We start from the raw sequence: 15,305 nt of genomic DNA, 5'->3' as shown, positions 1-15,305 counted from the left end.
CATCTGACAGAAAGGTATTGCAACACTAAAATATCATTTTCAACTAACAATGACATTTTTCAGATTTACCGTTAATTAAAATTACCCATTTTTAATATAACCCCTTTTAGTTTTTAGCTTCAGCTCCAAAGATCACTGATTTGAATTTTCACATGACCGCAGGCAAAATATTAACCATTTATAACCTTTTAACAGAACCTTACATATTAAAGAGGTACTACTATGTGTTTTCCAGGCACATAATGACATCATATAGCATATATGTTATGCATATATGTTAAATTCAGTTGCTACAAAAACACTATACATCAAATATGGCTTAAAATAAATTTTACTTTGTAATTTAACACATTGAAAGTGGACCTCTAACTCCTTTTAACGTTTTTACCAGCTCTGCCCTGAAAAGTAGCTCGTATAATGAGCTCAGCAGATGCGCAGCTCCACCAGGTGTTTGCTAATTGCTGCTAGCTAGTCTGAAGGAGCTGAGTGGAGGAGTCACAGGGCTGCTCTGTCAGGCAGAAGCTTGAAAGCTTGGAAGCTGCAGCACTGAGGAGGAGGAGCTGTGTCTCGAAGGCGGAGCTAGGCCCACCCAGGTGTTTTGCACAGCTGAATGGTTGCCATGGAGATTAAAGGATTTCTCAAACATGCATAAAGGAATTAAGAAAACACTCCAGATACGTTTAGGTGTATGGGGAAAAACACTATAACATGATGTAAAGCTCAAAAAAGTCTATTTTACATTATACTGCCCCTTTAAATAAAGTCTGCCTTCAACGTAGTGTAACTTTACTTGTTTGATATGGAACACTTAAAGTTATCTTTACGACTTTAAGTACCAGTATCCATCCAAATTCATTTCTTATCATTGTGGCCATGAAAGTCACATGGATATAGACTCTGGGTGTCCTTTATCAAAGAACTCATCATACAAGCTTCTTCTTAGTGCAACACTGGTATAAGCACTCTTAAAGCGCTAATAGAGGAGCGATGTAGTGATGACTTTCTTAAAGAGACAGAGGCATAATTTCAAAGTGTTGAAGTATGGAGTAAATTTTCTTTGAACTCTCCTGGAGGAGGATCGCGGCAAATGTCGTGGTCGGACAATGGGAAAGCTGTGGCATTGTCCCGTCAGACCGTCAGTTTCCAAAACCAAATACACATAAAAAAAAATTTAAAAAAAACTTGTGAAGGCACACACAAGGTCAGTGCAATCCCACCGGGTCTGAATGACCCCGTCTCTTAAGACCACGGGAGGGATAAGACTTATTTGAGATAAATGTATGTACAGCTCTGGAAAAAATTAAGAGACCACTTAAAATGACCAATTCCTCTGATTTTACTCTTTATATGTTTATGTTTGACAACATGTCTCTGAAATGCCAAGCTAAAATTTTGTATTTATTAGCAGCAAATGAGAAATGGTCAATATAACAAAAATGTGCTTTCATATCTCAAATAATGTAAAGCAAACAAGTTCATGTTCATTTATAAACAACACTAATATTGTTTTAACTCAGGAAGAGTTCAGAAAGCAATATTTGGTGGAATAACCAGGAGGTTTTCAATGAATCTCAGTGCTTTGACTCTGTTTTTTCCATATATATATATATATATATATATATATATATATAATTTTTATAACAACTGAAGGTAACATAGTTACATGATTATGCTATAAAATGGACTAACACTGCCTCACCTTCAATATTACAAACAAATCTTTGTCCACTCATCCTCAGAATGAACCTGATATTCTCTTTTATGGGTCATAGTTTTATAACAAATTCAAATTTCTAACACTGACCTACATATCTAATGCATTAAGATATTTTAAACAAAGTTTAATTTAATTCAAAATGTCTTCACATAATAAATTAATGTCCTATTTATTAGAGTACAGCTCTTCTAGACTACCTTTTTTATTGGCCCTCTCTTCCTCATCGGCTGTGATGTCTGTGGCTTTAAGACCTCCCCCTTCCTCTCGGCGGCACTAATCACCCCCCATACCGAAACGCGCATCATAGCGTCTGATGTGGAATTCCCCCCCTTTTTATGCCGTTTAAAAGCCCCGCACTGAAGCCCCCGCACCGAGGCAGCGTTGATCTCAACGATGTAGCGTCCTGTGCAGGCGAAAGGACAATAAGAGAGGGCAGGAGTTGCATGTGTTGTCAATGGGAAACCTGGTGGGCAGCTGGCGTTTCAAGGAGCCGAGCACCGTTGAGGAATGCGACTCGACGTGGGGATCGGACTCGGAGAGCGATGAGCCGACGGCTGAAGACGACAGCGGCATTTCCGACTCCGTCAGCCCGGCGGAGAGCGAGCGGGCCGCGGGACACAGCGGGGACGCTGCCCTGCAGGTACACGGAGGAAGGGGAGGGGAGAGTGATGCAGGCGGAGGGGTTGTAGGAGGGTTACGGTGCGGAACCGTGTGTCCCGTCAGCGGCGCACTGTGTTCCGACAAGGCCAAGCTGAGGGCAAACTTCATTATTACAATAATGGCTTAACCGTGGTTAGATCAGTTCGGAGTCGGTTGATGATTCAGATAATTTAGCGCTTATATTTCTATTAATTTCTGTCTGATTTAGTGCGAACAATGCGATGACACTAAATGTCTGGATTTTCATTAAATTTGTATCACAAAACAATGCAAGCATGGGGTGACTGTGGAGAGCAACAATATAGTGCTAACAGGAAGAAAGAACCACACTGTGTACGGGAAAGAAAAGCAAAGTCAATGGCAAGAATTATGTTGAATAACAATCTTCATATTTGCAATGTTTGATATGATTCTACATTTTAAATAGCATGCATTCAAATTCAAATTGCTCTTGATATCTGTGCTACGTTTATTCTAAAACTTGCAGTCAAGACTTGCAGTAATTCGTTTTCCTTATGTACAAGATGAAAACACATAGCCTTTTTTTGACCTTTTAATTTTGAGTATATTTTTTTCAGGTTTAATAATGTTTACCAACATGATGAGCACCAAAGCCATCATTTTTATTGGGACCTTTACATTTTTAAAGTCAGGTGGTTGTAGCTGTCACCATTTTTCACCCATAAAAACATGATGAAAACAGTAAATTTTGTTCAAAATGTTGATGAAATTTTGATGTGCTATTGTTAATATAAGTGTGTGGAATTTTAATTTTTTTTTAAATCACAAATTACTATTTTGTCACTTAATTCCAACCTTTTATGTAAGGTTTTAGTTTTTATGTATGTACCATAATTAAGAGTATTTTGTGGAAGTTTTATTTTCTGCAAGCAGAGTCAATTTCATGAGAGAGCAGTTGCCATAAAACAGCTTTTTGTTGTTAAATTGGGTTCACATTTTAAAATTTTTTTGTGTCTAGTAGTAGGATTTCTTTAATTATATTGGCAATTAGCACAGCTAGCGTTACTAAAAATCCAGTTGCTACAAGTTTATTTATTAAGAAAATAATAATTTTACATTGACTCTGAAAAGCTGTAAACGTTTCCAAATCAAACAAAATTCCAGTTAAATCCTAAAAAAGTGTAAAACACCCAGTTCAGCCTTCTTCTGGTACCAATTCTTGTTAAGAAACTCTCTGCTCCAGTCCATAGATGCCCTGACTGTCAGAGAAAGTTTTTTTTAAAGTCACTTCTTGATGATTTGCAGAGTATAAACAGGTTTCAGCTGAGTAAATCCCTTCAGAAAGTTAAATACGCCCATAATCCACATGCAGGATCTTTTTGTGGGGCCTGCAGCGCGGCACTGATGTGAGTTGGCCTCCTTTGCTGTTGAGAAACGGATGAATGATGACAGCACTTGACCTCAAAAGAGAGCAAATGCTTTTAAATCATCTGAACGGCATATAAGAGCTACCCTCCATCTGCTCTAACAAGGAATGATTTATTTATTTCATTCTGGACCTGCATTTTTTTGAACTTTTCTCTTTCAACTGTCTTTTTTCATTTGGTCTTGTATTTTATTCACCGTCTTCCTCTTTCAGCTGACTGACTCCCCAGAGTCTGCTCCAAGGATGAAGAGGAGTTTTTACGCCGCCAGGGATCTCTACAAATACCGTCACAGCTACCCGGTACGTTCTTACACCCATGCATGTTCCCAAAAAACGTGGATGATATATTTTCCTTTCTTCTTCCTACACACATGCGCATGTAGACATCCAGATTTTATGTGTTCGTTGCAGAACTTTAGAAAGTCCCGGCAGCCCAACGAATATCGGAACCTGCGCTTCTACATGAACAAGATCCCCCTGGTGCCCGATGGTAAGAAGCTGTAAACTTATTGAGTTTCGAAACCCAGCAGGTTAGCAGAAACATGAGCGACGAAGAAACGCGTGCAACAGCTGCTCATTCTCTTCCTCTCTTCAGGTATTTACATCGAGGAGATTCTTTCAAAGTGGAGAGGTGACTACGACAAACTGGAGCACAATCACACCTACATTCAGTGGTGAGTGGAGATCTGTTGAGCTAAAAATGTGTATTTCTGATTACGTTGAAAAACATGAAATTAAAGTAAATTTGTGTTTATGTTGAAAACCGTTTACTTGTGCGTAGTTTTAAGAACGCTGGGCGCTTATCTATGATCAAACTGGGAAGCAACCAGAGTGAGTAATTTGCTTGGGCAAAGTTCAAGATTTAAACTTAGACAGTTAAGTTTAGAGCGAGTAAATGTTGTCTTAAAGTATCAGTTTGTAACGGCTGTTTAGTCCTGAGTGGGAATCCCTTTAAATTTTACCACAGAATAAAACGTGGCAAAGTTCTCAAAAAAAGATTTTGCCACTCGTGAGCCGCTTCTTAGTACCCACCAACATTTAACAGGGTAATTAAAATAACTTATCTTGTAACTAAGCTAACTAAATCAGCAGAATCTACCTCAAATTAGGGTTCAAACTTTGGTGGTTTAATCTGCGAGAAGTGAATCTTAGTTTGTTATTTTAAAAGATGATCTTGCAGTTGCCTCCTTAATAAGGGATGAGTGAGCAAATCCTCTTCCTTCCACAGTGAACAGCAATAAAAAGTGCTGAGAAGCGGTGCTCCAACTAATTATCAGTATTATTCCCTAAGTAATCATCTTCCCGTCCACTTCCTGTAACCTGGATCTTTCCTCCCGTGTCGCAGGCTGTTCCCATTAAGAGAACAAGGGCTCAACTTCTACGCACATGAACTGACTCAGGAGGAGATCAAAGTAAGTAGCTCCGCCCGGTGTCGTTGTTTCGTCTAGCCGCTGTGAAACAAACCGCAGCGCTCGTCTGACCCGCTGTCTTTAAACCCGTCAGGAATTCCAAAGCACTCGGGAAGCAAAGCGGAGGTTCCTGGCGGCCTATTCCATGATGCTGGATTTTTATGGCGTCAAACTGCTAGATAAAAGCGGCAACGTCGCTCGGGCCCCCAACTGGCAGGAACGCTTCCAGCACCTTAATGAGTAAGCCCACACGCCCACAGAGCACGCTGTGCAGCAGGCGCTGGGTGATGGATTGCTGAATTTGTACGGGGAAGCCCATGGTTTGCTCGCCGTTTGCTGCATTTTCCATGTTTTGGGAAGGTAATGGTTCTAACTCGGATGCATCTTGATTGCTCCCCCGTCAGGAGCCAAATGCGAAGCAGCATGTTTTTAATTCAAGAGACAGACGGCTTAAAGTTTTAAGGAGAATTTTTTGGGATTCAGTTTGTTTCATGGAGTGTAAAATGTCATCATGTTTACTTCCAGAAACAGACACCTGTATGTAAAACACACATTTATCTGTTGTTTCTGAGGCGAAATGTGCAAAGGTTTCTGCATGTGGTGGACTAGTCTTTCAGATTTTATTTAGGGAAACATTAAAAGCACCAGAAAAAACTGAAGTCTTTTCAACAGAATACATATCTGGATTCTTGGTACTGGTTTTATATGAAGATTTATTAGGTCAACATTTATACTTTTTATTTTCTTATTAATTTAACTGATTTATAATCCAGGCAGTTAGTCGGAACGAGACCATTTTGAACACAGTTGTGCCGAGTGTGAAGTACTTTGAATAAGAAAGTACTACATATAATTGCACAAATTGGATTTATGAAAATACATTTCCCAATTAAAACAGCAATTTTTTTAAAAAACATCTTTTTCGATAAGTTTTTACGCTAAGGTGAGGCGGTTTCTCAGCTTTATTGAAATTAGTGTGATTGGCAAAACTGCAATGGAAATACTTTTTGCATCACACAAGTCGTGTGATCAACAACCGGATGTTACTGCTGGCAGAAATGACAAAAAAGTCGACAGGAAGTGGTAGGAGGATGATGGTGCAGTCTGTTTTTTGCGTTAACAAACTTATTTATGTGTGATTTTAATTGCGTTTCTTATTTAATAAGCATAAGGCAATTGCAAAATTGTGGGGTTTTTTTTTACATTAATGGAGTTTTGTGCAAATTGTCATGGAAAAGCAGCTACTGATCTTTAAGGCGATATTATAGAATAGTAAAAAAAAAATTCCCCAGCAAATCAGAGATTATTGCACTTTCAACTTTGTTTCTCAGCCCAGCAGGAGGAAAGCAAATAATTAATTTGCATGTTTTCCTCGCCTCAACCAAACTCATTCTCCTCCCGTTTTGTTTTTCCAGATCCCACCACAACTACCTGAGGATCACCCGCATCCTGAAGTCCCTTGGTGAGCTCGGCTACGAGGCGTTCAAGGCCCCGCTGGTTCGCCTCTTCCTGGAGGAGTCGCTGTGCAGCGGCACGCTTCCCAACATGCAGCACAGCGTGCTGGAGTACTTCGTCTACACCATCCGCCTCCCGGCCACACGGCGACGCCTGCTTCGGTTCGCTCGCAAGCACTACAGGCCCGCCCACGCCTTCCTCTGGGGGCCGCCGTCTAAGAAGGGAGCCTGCAGCGGCGGCGGTGGTGGTGGTGGCGTTGGCGGCGGGAGCAGCGGGATCAGAGCTCCTGCTCCCACACCGGAGCACCACAGGAGGGGGGAGGAGAACACAGCAAGTAGCCGGATCAATGTGTCTTCCCATGATGCCATAATGTGCCAGGACCTGGTAGGAGGAGGGATTAAGGGCTTCCCGGACCTCGGTTCTTATGAAGCCGGGTTGTCAGGGCAGCTGATGCTCATTAGCGGGAGAAGAGAGAGGAGTGAGTTCAGCTAGGCTTCTTCCTTCTGAGAGGAAACTGCAAAAACTCAAAATATTACCTGGTTTCTAGTGAAATTATCAGGGGTGCACCGACTGCAGTGTACTGGCCGATCGCCGATTACAGATCTTTTACCCTGCCGATTCCGATTTTGACCGATAATTTGTCTGAAATGTCGCTAAATATAGCAAGAGGGAAAGTCACAGCGTTAGTACCTGTGGGGTGATTATTGTGAACATGCAGACATGACCTGGTGGGCCGGTGTGTCAGTCAAAGATGTTTAGACTTTTGCCAAGGTAGATGAGATTAGTGGATAAGATCAGCTCACATGTGAAAATCAGCCGATCAATGATCTCCCAAAATTAAGGAAATCAAAACCAGTAAATCGGTGCTCCCCTATAAAATATCTTAGTAAACATCAAATAAGACAAAACTCAACTTTTCAGCTGGATATACGAGTTTGTTTTAAGTAAATGTTGTTCATTTCAACGAAAGTACTTGTTCTACTGGAAGATTTTCACTTATAAAATTGGAAACATATTTAGTTATAAGTTAAATAATCTCCCAGTAAAAAAAAAAAATAATAATAATAATAATATTATTGACTTAAGTCAAGCTCCTACATTTTGCAAAGACGCTACTTTTAAGTTGGTTTGTTTTATTTCAAGTGTACTAAGATATTTGCACTAGAAACTAGACCAGAAATACTTGGTAGTTTTTTGTGTTTTTGCAGCGTATCAGATACTCAAACCCAGGAAGACATCAATGAAACATTTTAACGAATAAACATGGGATTAGAATCAATTCAGGTTAAGGGCTTAGAAATTAATTGCAAAACAGGTTACACATATTTAGGATTATAATGTCTTTTTTTTATTTAGCTTCCGATTACTTTTCAAAATCATTCAAACCAGTAGAGACAATGTATTACTTTTGTCTAAAGGACTGTACTTTTAATAAAAGAAAAATGGGGGAGATGTTTGCCTTACATACTGATTTACTTTGACGCTAACATGGAAGGCAAATATTGTTAAATAGACAAATGAACAGAGTTTTGTTTGTGCGTCAAAATCTGGGGAAAAGATGAGCAATACTTTGAAAATGTTTTTTAGATCGACCTAAGAGCCTCATTTCTGTTAATATCAGATAAAACTGTATCTACTCTGTGATTTTTACTGTTTCAGCTGAGAAGGAAAGAGAAAAATGAACCTTTGAGAAGCGATAAAAAAGAAAAAAGAAAAGAAATGAAAGGCTTTGGGTGGCATACAGACAGTAATCACACGTCTGAAATGTGATTCTGTCTTTGTCAGGTTCTAAATTAAATCTTATCTCAAGTGTATAAACACATTTAATGAAAATATTTCAGAGATATAACGGTTTATAGATAATTTGCCTCTCTGTGCTTTATTGCCCTCCCTGGTACAGATGTGTAAAAACCCCCTGGTATAAATACTTTTTTTTTTATTGCAGCAGCATAATAACACACTTAAATATGTAGAAGAATCTAACGTATATGAGTGCCTTCAGGAATCTTCTTCTTTTAACAAATTTTTTGAGATTTCCACAGATAAAGGTTAATTATGTGTCTGCTGAATTATTTTCTCTGTTGCCTTTTCCAAATGTTTTGGAAAATGTTCAAGTCTTCTGGCAGCTCCCATCAGGATTTTCTTGAAAATGTTCCGATATTTCATGACGGCGTACGCTGTAGCTTCCCAAGGCTTTTAAAATAAAAACAGGCCCACAGCATTACGGGTCCTCCACCGTACCGGACAATGTGTGTGAGGGGATTTTCCAGACGTCTGTCCCCTGTTTCATGGAGTGTTTGTTGCAGGAAAAACTCCACCTTGATCTCGTCTGACCAAAATCAAACAATTCCAGTTAAAGTCCCGCAGTAGGAAATGGCAAAAGTTCACATTTGTGATGGTAGGAGAGAAAAATGGTCTCTAGTGGTCGTCATGGCAACATGACGGCAATATTTGTAATGATAAACCCAGGATGTCGTCACATCATCTTTTATCACAGTTTCAGTTGTTGCCTCTGACTGCAGAAATGGACAAATTGATATTTTCTGCTTTACCTTAATAGCATGTTTTCTCATCTTTCCAATTTTGAAGAGTGGCTGAGAGAAATGGGCCTTTGTGTTCATTACATACTGGAGGGAAACAGGAGGTCATTGGCAAGAGTAAAACAATAAATGAAAATAAAATAATAATGAATAATAAATCAAAATAAAATAAAAAGTTTCAGTTCCATTCACTTATTGTGAAGTTTGTCCACATAATTTAATTTTTTTTGTGGACATATATTTTAATTTTATATAATAATTTTTTTTTTTGCAAATGAATTCATAATTTATTACTTTTGAAAATGGAAAAACTTAAGAAAACATGCTACTAAGAAGATTTGACGAGGTGCTAAGTTGGATTTTTGTGCTCCTGCAATAAAAATTAAATGATTTAAAATAATTTTTTTACACATCTCCATCAATGGTGAGGTTTAGTGTGGAAGATTTATTTATTCATTTGTCACCGACAACAGATTTTTTATCAGCCGCCACAGGATGTATTGTCGTGTATAAGCCTTTTGTTCTTGAATCAAAAACGAAAATAGAGTAAAAATGGATTTTGACTGAAGTTATTGTGACTGAAACGTGTATGTTTGGTGTTTTTGACAATCTGTCTTCCTGAGTCGATACACTGTAGGTTTCTCTGAACTGCTGCACATCACAAACACACCTGGTCAACTTGTGTCGCCATAATTTACCTTAATGTGAAAACGTGAACTCCAACCTCATGCGTAGGTTCTTGACCATGTTTTTAAGCCTGTGAATTTGACTTTAAACAACTCTTTAGGACTAAGTTTGATGCTCTTTTCGCTCAAATAAATACGAATTTTAATTTAAAATAATAATTTTGCACAAATATTGTAATAATTTAAGGACGTAGTGTGTAGTGTCATAGAGGGAAATGTTGAGGTTGTTTATCTTGGAGGCAGGTTTAGTGTAATTAATTAAAAATTCTCTGCTTGCAATAGATAGAAATCTGTGAAATTAAAAGCCATGCAAGGGTTAAGCAGTTCTTCCTGACTTAATCAGATTTTCTTCCTGCTGACAAGGTTTCAACATCACCCTTCAGCCAAGTGTATCTGATATAATTGTAAAAGTACCTTTTCAGGTAGATTGTATGATAACATGGACTCAAGTATGTTGACTTTTTGTGAAATTAATTTGTAAACATACAGTATTGTGTGTGTGTGCAGGTTTCTCTAATATTCTTAAGTGCCTCTTTTGTATGTTTTATTTATACCTGTATGCTGAGCGTAGTGTCTACACCAACTTCTTGTACATCGTGATTTTTGTACAGCATTTTGATATTTAAGTTATTGTTTGCTTTGTAATCATATATTCTATGGGTAATAATGTACAGCAGGAATTAACCTATTAGGAAGAATCACTATAGAGGACAAGTTATTCCAAATATTTGTATCTGGCTTCTGCAATAAAATGTGATTGTTCTACAGGATATTTCCTCAGCTTTGTGATTTTGTTCATTTGGTGTCGAGATAAAATTTTCTGTCATTAAAAAAAAAAGAACATTACCTTATTTTTATTTTTATTCAAAAAAAATGTTAATACTTGAAAAAAATTAAACTGTTTTACAGGAAGCGTAGGAAAATGTCCTAATTTAAAGTTTTTTATGCTAGTTTAGGAAATCCTAAAGCGAAACAAACACTAAAATCCTGCTGCATAAATGTAAAAGCTGTGGGTTTTTCTGCAGTGAGAATTTCACCAGATGAAAATTAACATTTCTAGAAATTCATTAAACTGTTATTAGTTAGCAAACAAATAAGAAGATATATCCAAAAATTAAGAAATGTCTTTAAGGAATCCCAGAATACATTCACCGATGCGTAAAACTAGAGACGCAAAGATCTGATATTGAAAAATATTCTAGATTGGGTATAGGTGACAATGGTCCTGATCTATTCAATTTATTTATATGCTTTCTTATTTATTTTACATTATATTTAGAAATTGCACTTTCTGAACCATTTAAAAGGTTAGTTGCAGTGTATTTTTGTCACCTTCTGTTTCTTTATTATTATTATTTTTTTACATTGGCTGTTTTACTCCTAATTGCACCAACAGAATGAATTAAAGTTGGGTTGTTTTTACATGTTTAACCAAACTTGTGAAGTTATTGGTGTATTTAAGTGTGCTGTACTGGTGCAGGGTTATGAAATATGTAATTCTGTACATTAATGTCTGTGTTTAAAATTCAATTAAATCTAGAACAGTTTTTCTGTATCGGATCAGTATGGGCCGATACCAAACCTCAGATATTTGTATCGGAAGTGTGAAAAGTGAATCAGTGCATTTTGACATAAACACATAAGCCTTTCAGCCTAGAAAACCTCAGTGCATATTTCTCAGACAGGTAAATAATGACAAATAAGCGTAAAACATAAAAATAAGCCTAACAAATGTATTCATATGATTGAAATCATGTGAAATAATTGACATATTGAATTGATACTGTGGGTGACTGAAACAACAACCTCAGGAGCTTCTTGGGAGACGCCAGGAAAGAAATCCAGTTGAAATCCAGTGCGATTTTCCAGGACAGAGAACACATCTGCTGCAGCTGATCTGCCAGCCGAATAATTGGATTAAAGCCTTCAGAGAAAAGAGCTGAAGACAGAGATGCACCTTCTGTAAAACAAACTGAGCAACTGTGCCTTGCGAAGAAACCAGGAGACGGTTCATGAGGTAAAATTTAAGCAGATGTCGCCTGAGCAGAAAGACGCCTGTCGTCTTCTGAAAACAGCGGCTAAGTCGGGTTGCAGCTTCTGAATGTTGGTTCTTTTATCGATAAAAGTATTGGTCAAGTCTTGCAAAAAAAAAAAATTAAAATGTAAGAACAGTTGGCAAAAATAGTCACTTAAAGCAGATTAACAAATACTACTGAAATATGTTTGTTTTTGTTTAGCTTCTCTACCACTGTGTGCATTTGTTTTTTTTTAAATATCACAATATTCTTTTTTTTTTAAAGTCCCTCTAGCACTCTTGTGAACTAACTTTCAATCTCATAGCTTAAAATTGTAATAAACAGTAAAATAGCTGATTGCGGACAATAAAATAAATATAAATAATCACCATAGACAATATTTTTACAGCTCTAATAGTTGAATAATTCAGTAAGATCTTTATGTATGTACCAAGTGATAGTTAATGTTAATATTAAGTTACAATTAAAACAACAATTAATACTTAGCTAAAAGGAGTAGCCCTAAATTTCACTCCTTCCACCAATAGATGGTAAAAAACACTAAACTTGTCATTTAAAACTTATAGAGCTACTAAGACTAAAAAGAGATCAATAAATAAGCCAATAAATAGTTAAAATTTGAAACTATATAACAACTTCTCCTCTTGTAAGGAGGGAGATACAACTAGGAATAGATAAATGTGTACACAGGAGTATTTAATGTTGCTTTAGAATAATTAGGAATAGTTGTTGCATTTCTGGCTTTAAATACAAGCAACCAACTCTTCATCATTTTTAATTCTTGTTTTGTGCCATACACTGTGTTGTGATTTTCTCCTGTTTACCGTTTTCTCTGTGCAGTGTGGGTGTTTATATGTGTCTGTCTGCAGATTGGCACCTTTTCTGCAGTGTTGGCCAACAACAGATGGCGTCTCCATGTGGTTCCTGTCTCTTGTCTTCCAGTTCCTCATGCAGGGTTGTGCAGAGAGTGTTGCTATGCTTTCAAAGTGACATTAAAAAAAAAAAAGTTTTTCTTTAATTTCTTTTATAGAAATGATGACACAGAAATGGCTACCAGCTCTCATTCAATTACAGCAAATCTAAAGACAAAGGTTGTTTAACACTGCTTCAGTTTGTTTTTATCAGTTATTTATTCATTTTTATTTTTATTTATTTTACAGAGAACTGATCATTTTTGCTCATGATTGGCTTGAAAGATTAAGTCAGAAAGCTGATCTAACCCTAACCCAGTTTTTGAATAATTTTTATCTTATAACCCAACACCGAAGCAAAGATGACAAATAAAATTTAATGGATGTAAAGTAGTGATGCTACACTCCTGTACAGTAGGTGGCGGTATGTACCTGCTTGTGATCCACTATAATAGTCAACAAGAAGAAAACAACAGGCAAGACGGTTCTCCTACATCAGGTCTGTAAGGTTATTTGCGGGAAACAATGGAGAAATCAACGTTAAAGCCCAAGTTTTTAGCAGCCAGAGGAACAATGAGGGGCACAAAGTTTCAATGGACATGAGAGTGAACGCTTGCCTTGTCGGAGGTTTTTGCAGTACAAAAAGCGAGTGAGTAATGACTTAAATAATAGCGGCTTGTGAAAATCTGCCTACAGGAAAATGCTTAAAAGCTAAACATTAGCATAAAAAGGTGCTTAAATGTAACTACAACAGTTACTGCAGCATGTGTTCAAGCTGCCATAGAGCTAACATTTGAATTTACACATAAAATCAAGCATAACTACATTCACTTTTTGATCTTTGATTTAACTATCAATAATTGTCGTTCTGACAAAAAACTGGATGTTTACAACCAGTTACTTTTGTACATTCGAACATGTGGTAGTTGCGGTCGATCAGTTTCATCCAACTAGACATGAGGTAGGCTGCATTTTTCCAGACTCTGTTTTGGAAATGTAATAAATATGGGGGCTTCTAAATGCTCCGAGAAACGGCTGTCGGGATTGCATATTCCCTACTGACGATGAAACATGATTTCCTGTTGTTTTCCTCTAAATCTCTATGACCGTTGGCTAGATGTTAGCATTCAGGGCCTCCAGATAAGGGGTGGGTACTTCCGGTCAAATAGCGACCGCCGATTGGTCAGTTGCTGACAAACCGCCTAACAAGGTTCTCAATCTGTAGTTTTAAAAAACATTTCTACAACCTAATACCAACAAATCCATATATAATCTGTAAGGAACAGGCATGTAAACAATATTTACTGTTTCATCTAAAGAGAAAAATTATTGTTGCAAAGAGAAAGCATATCCAAGAAAAGAGATCCAATTAGGGTCTAAGATTTAAAACAATAGGAAGTCCAAGATAATTTTTAAAATAATGTGGCTATGAGGAGAGTTTGCTTTCATATGATTGAGAAAAGACAGTAAGCGAAGAACTGCAAATTAAATGCACTTTATTTTGCTCCCTATCTACTGAGAGTCCTATAATTTCAGATGTTTTTAAATTCAAAACTAATTTAAATCTGTGTATTTCAGGAGAATTTACTGTATGCCCCATCATCGTCCTATAAAGACATTTCAGCTGCAATTTGTAACTGCCCCAGCTAATTTACAGAAGCAGAGGATACAAATGGGGCTAACGTTGTGCCCTGGTGAACTCCTTTAGATATTGGAAGTGATGTGTGATTAGAACGCGGGTTGGACGGGGATCCTGAGGAAGATTAAATGTAGTAAGAGCTACAGTCTGCCATTTTAAAGTTTGCTCATAATTTGGTTTTCTGAAAGGTTCATTATCTTGATGAATTAGTAACTGCTGCTGATTCTTGAAATGCTTCAGCAGTCAAGTGTCAGAATGACGCTGGAGTGATTTTGATGCACGTCTGCATGTGTTGTTGTGATACTGCTTACAGTTTCCTTCCCCAGTGTCATGCTGGGCAACTTCTGTCTCTGCACGGAGTTTCGCTTTGGTCTCAATGGGAGGCAACAGCTGGGCTTAGTATCGGTTTCGGGGGCTTTCCCAGTCAAGTCTCGTTTGCGGCCAAAACTCACACCGAGATAAAAGTGAACTTCTGCTTTTCGTGGTTTCCAGAACAAGAACCTGTTATTTTTCTTTTACATGCAACTGGCCTGCATCTGACCTGAAAATAAAACAACTTATGTTATTGTCAGAAGAAATATATTTATACAAGATATGTAATCTTACAATGGAAGTTTGCTAAATATTTTTGCTAAAGTTTGAGACAATCGCTTTTAGAGTATTGGACATTTTTAAATTTTAGTTCCTAAAATTTAAATTAGACAGATCACATGATGCTAAACAGTCTAAACACTCGTATAGTAAAATTAACAGGTTATTTTACAGTCACTTATAGACAATATTTCACCACATCTGCTTTCCAATGTTGACTTTGTATGCTTAATTGTTTGTTTTTTGGTTCTGCTTCAAATGTTTTCATCTTAAA

At 37.4% G+C, this 15,305-nt stretch overlaps 1 protein-coding gene across 1 annotated transcript; it reads left to right on the top strand.

The window, feature by feature from the left end:
- The first annotated feature begins 2,001 nt into the window (after positions 1-2,001).
- Positions 2,002-10,624, top strand: LOC106916174 (opioid growth factor receptor-like protein 1). Its single transcript, XM_014984271.2, has 7 exons — positions 2,002-2,357; positions 3,978-4,064; positions 4,176-4,254; positions 4,360-4,438; positions 5,110-5,176; positions 5,268-5,413; positions 6,589-10,624. Exons 1-7 carry the CDS (start codon positions 2,172-2,174, stop codon positions 7,118-7,120), a joined length of 1,176 nt encoding a protein of 391 aa, XP_014839757.2. The 5' UTR covers positions 2,002-2,171; the 3' UTR covers positions 7,121-10,624.
- The last annotated feature ends 4,681 nt before the right edge of the window (positions 10,625-15,305 follow it).

This window comes from Poecilia mexicana, unplaced genomic scaffold, assembly GCF_051168715.1.
Source record: "Poecilia mexicana isolate PSO_F unplaced genomic scaffold, ASM5116871v1 scaffold_15, whole genome shotgun sequence".
In the NCBI taxonomy this organism is placed as follows: Eukaryota; Metazoa; Chordata; class Actinopteri; order Cyprinodontiformes; family Poeciliidae; genus Poecilia; species Poecilia mexicana.
This window is presented reverse-complemented; position numbering and strand designations above follow the sequence as displayed.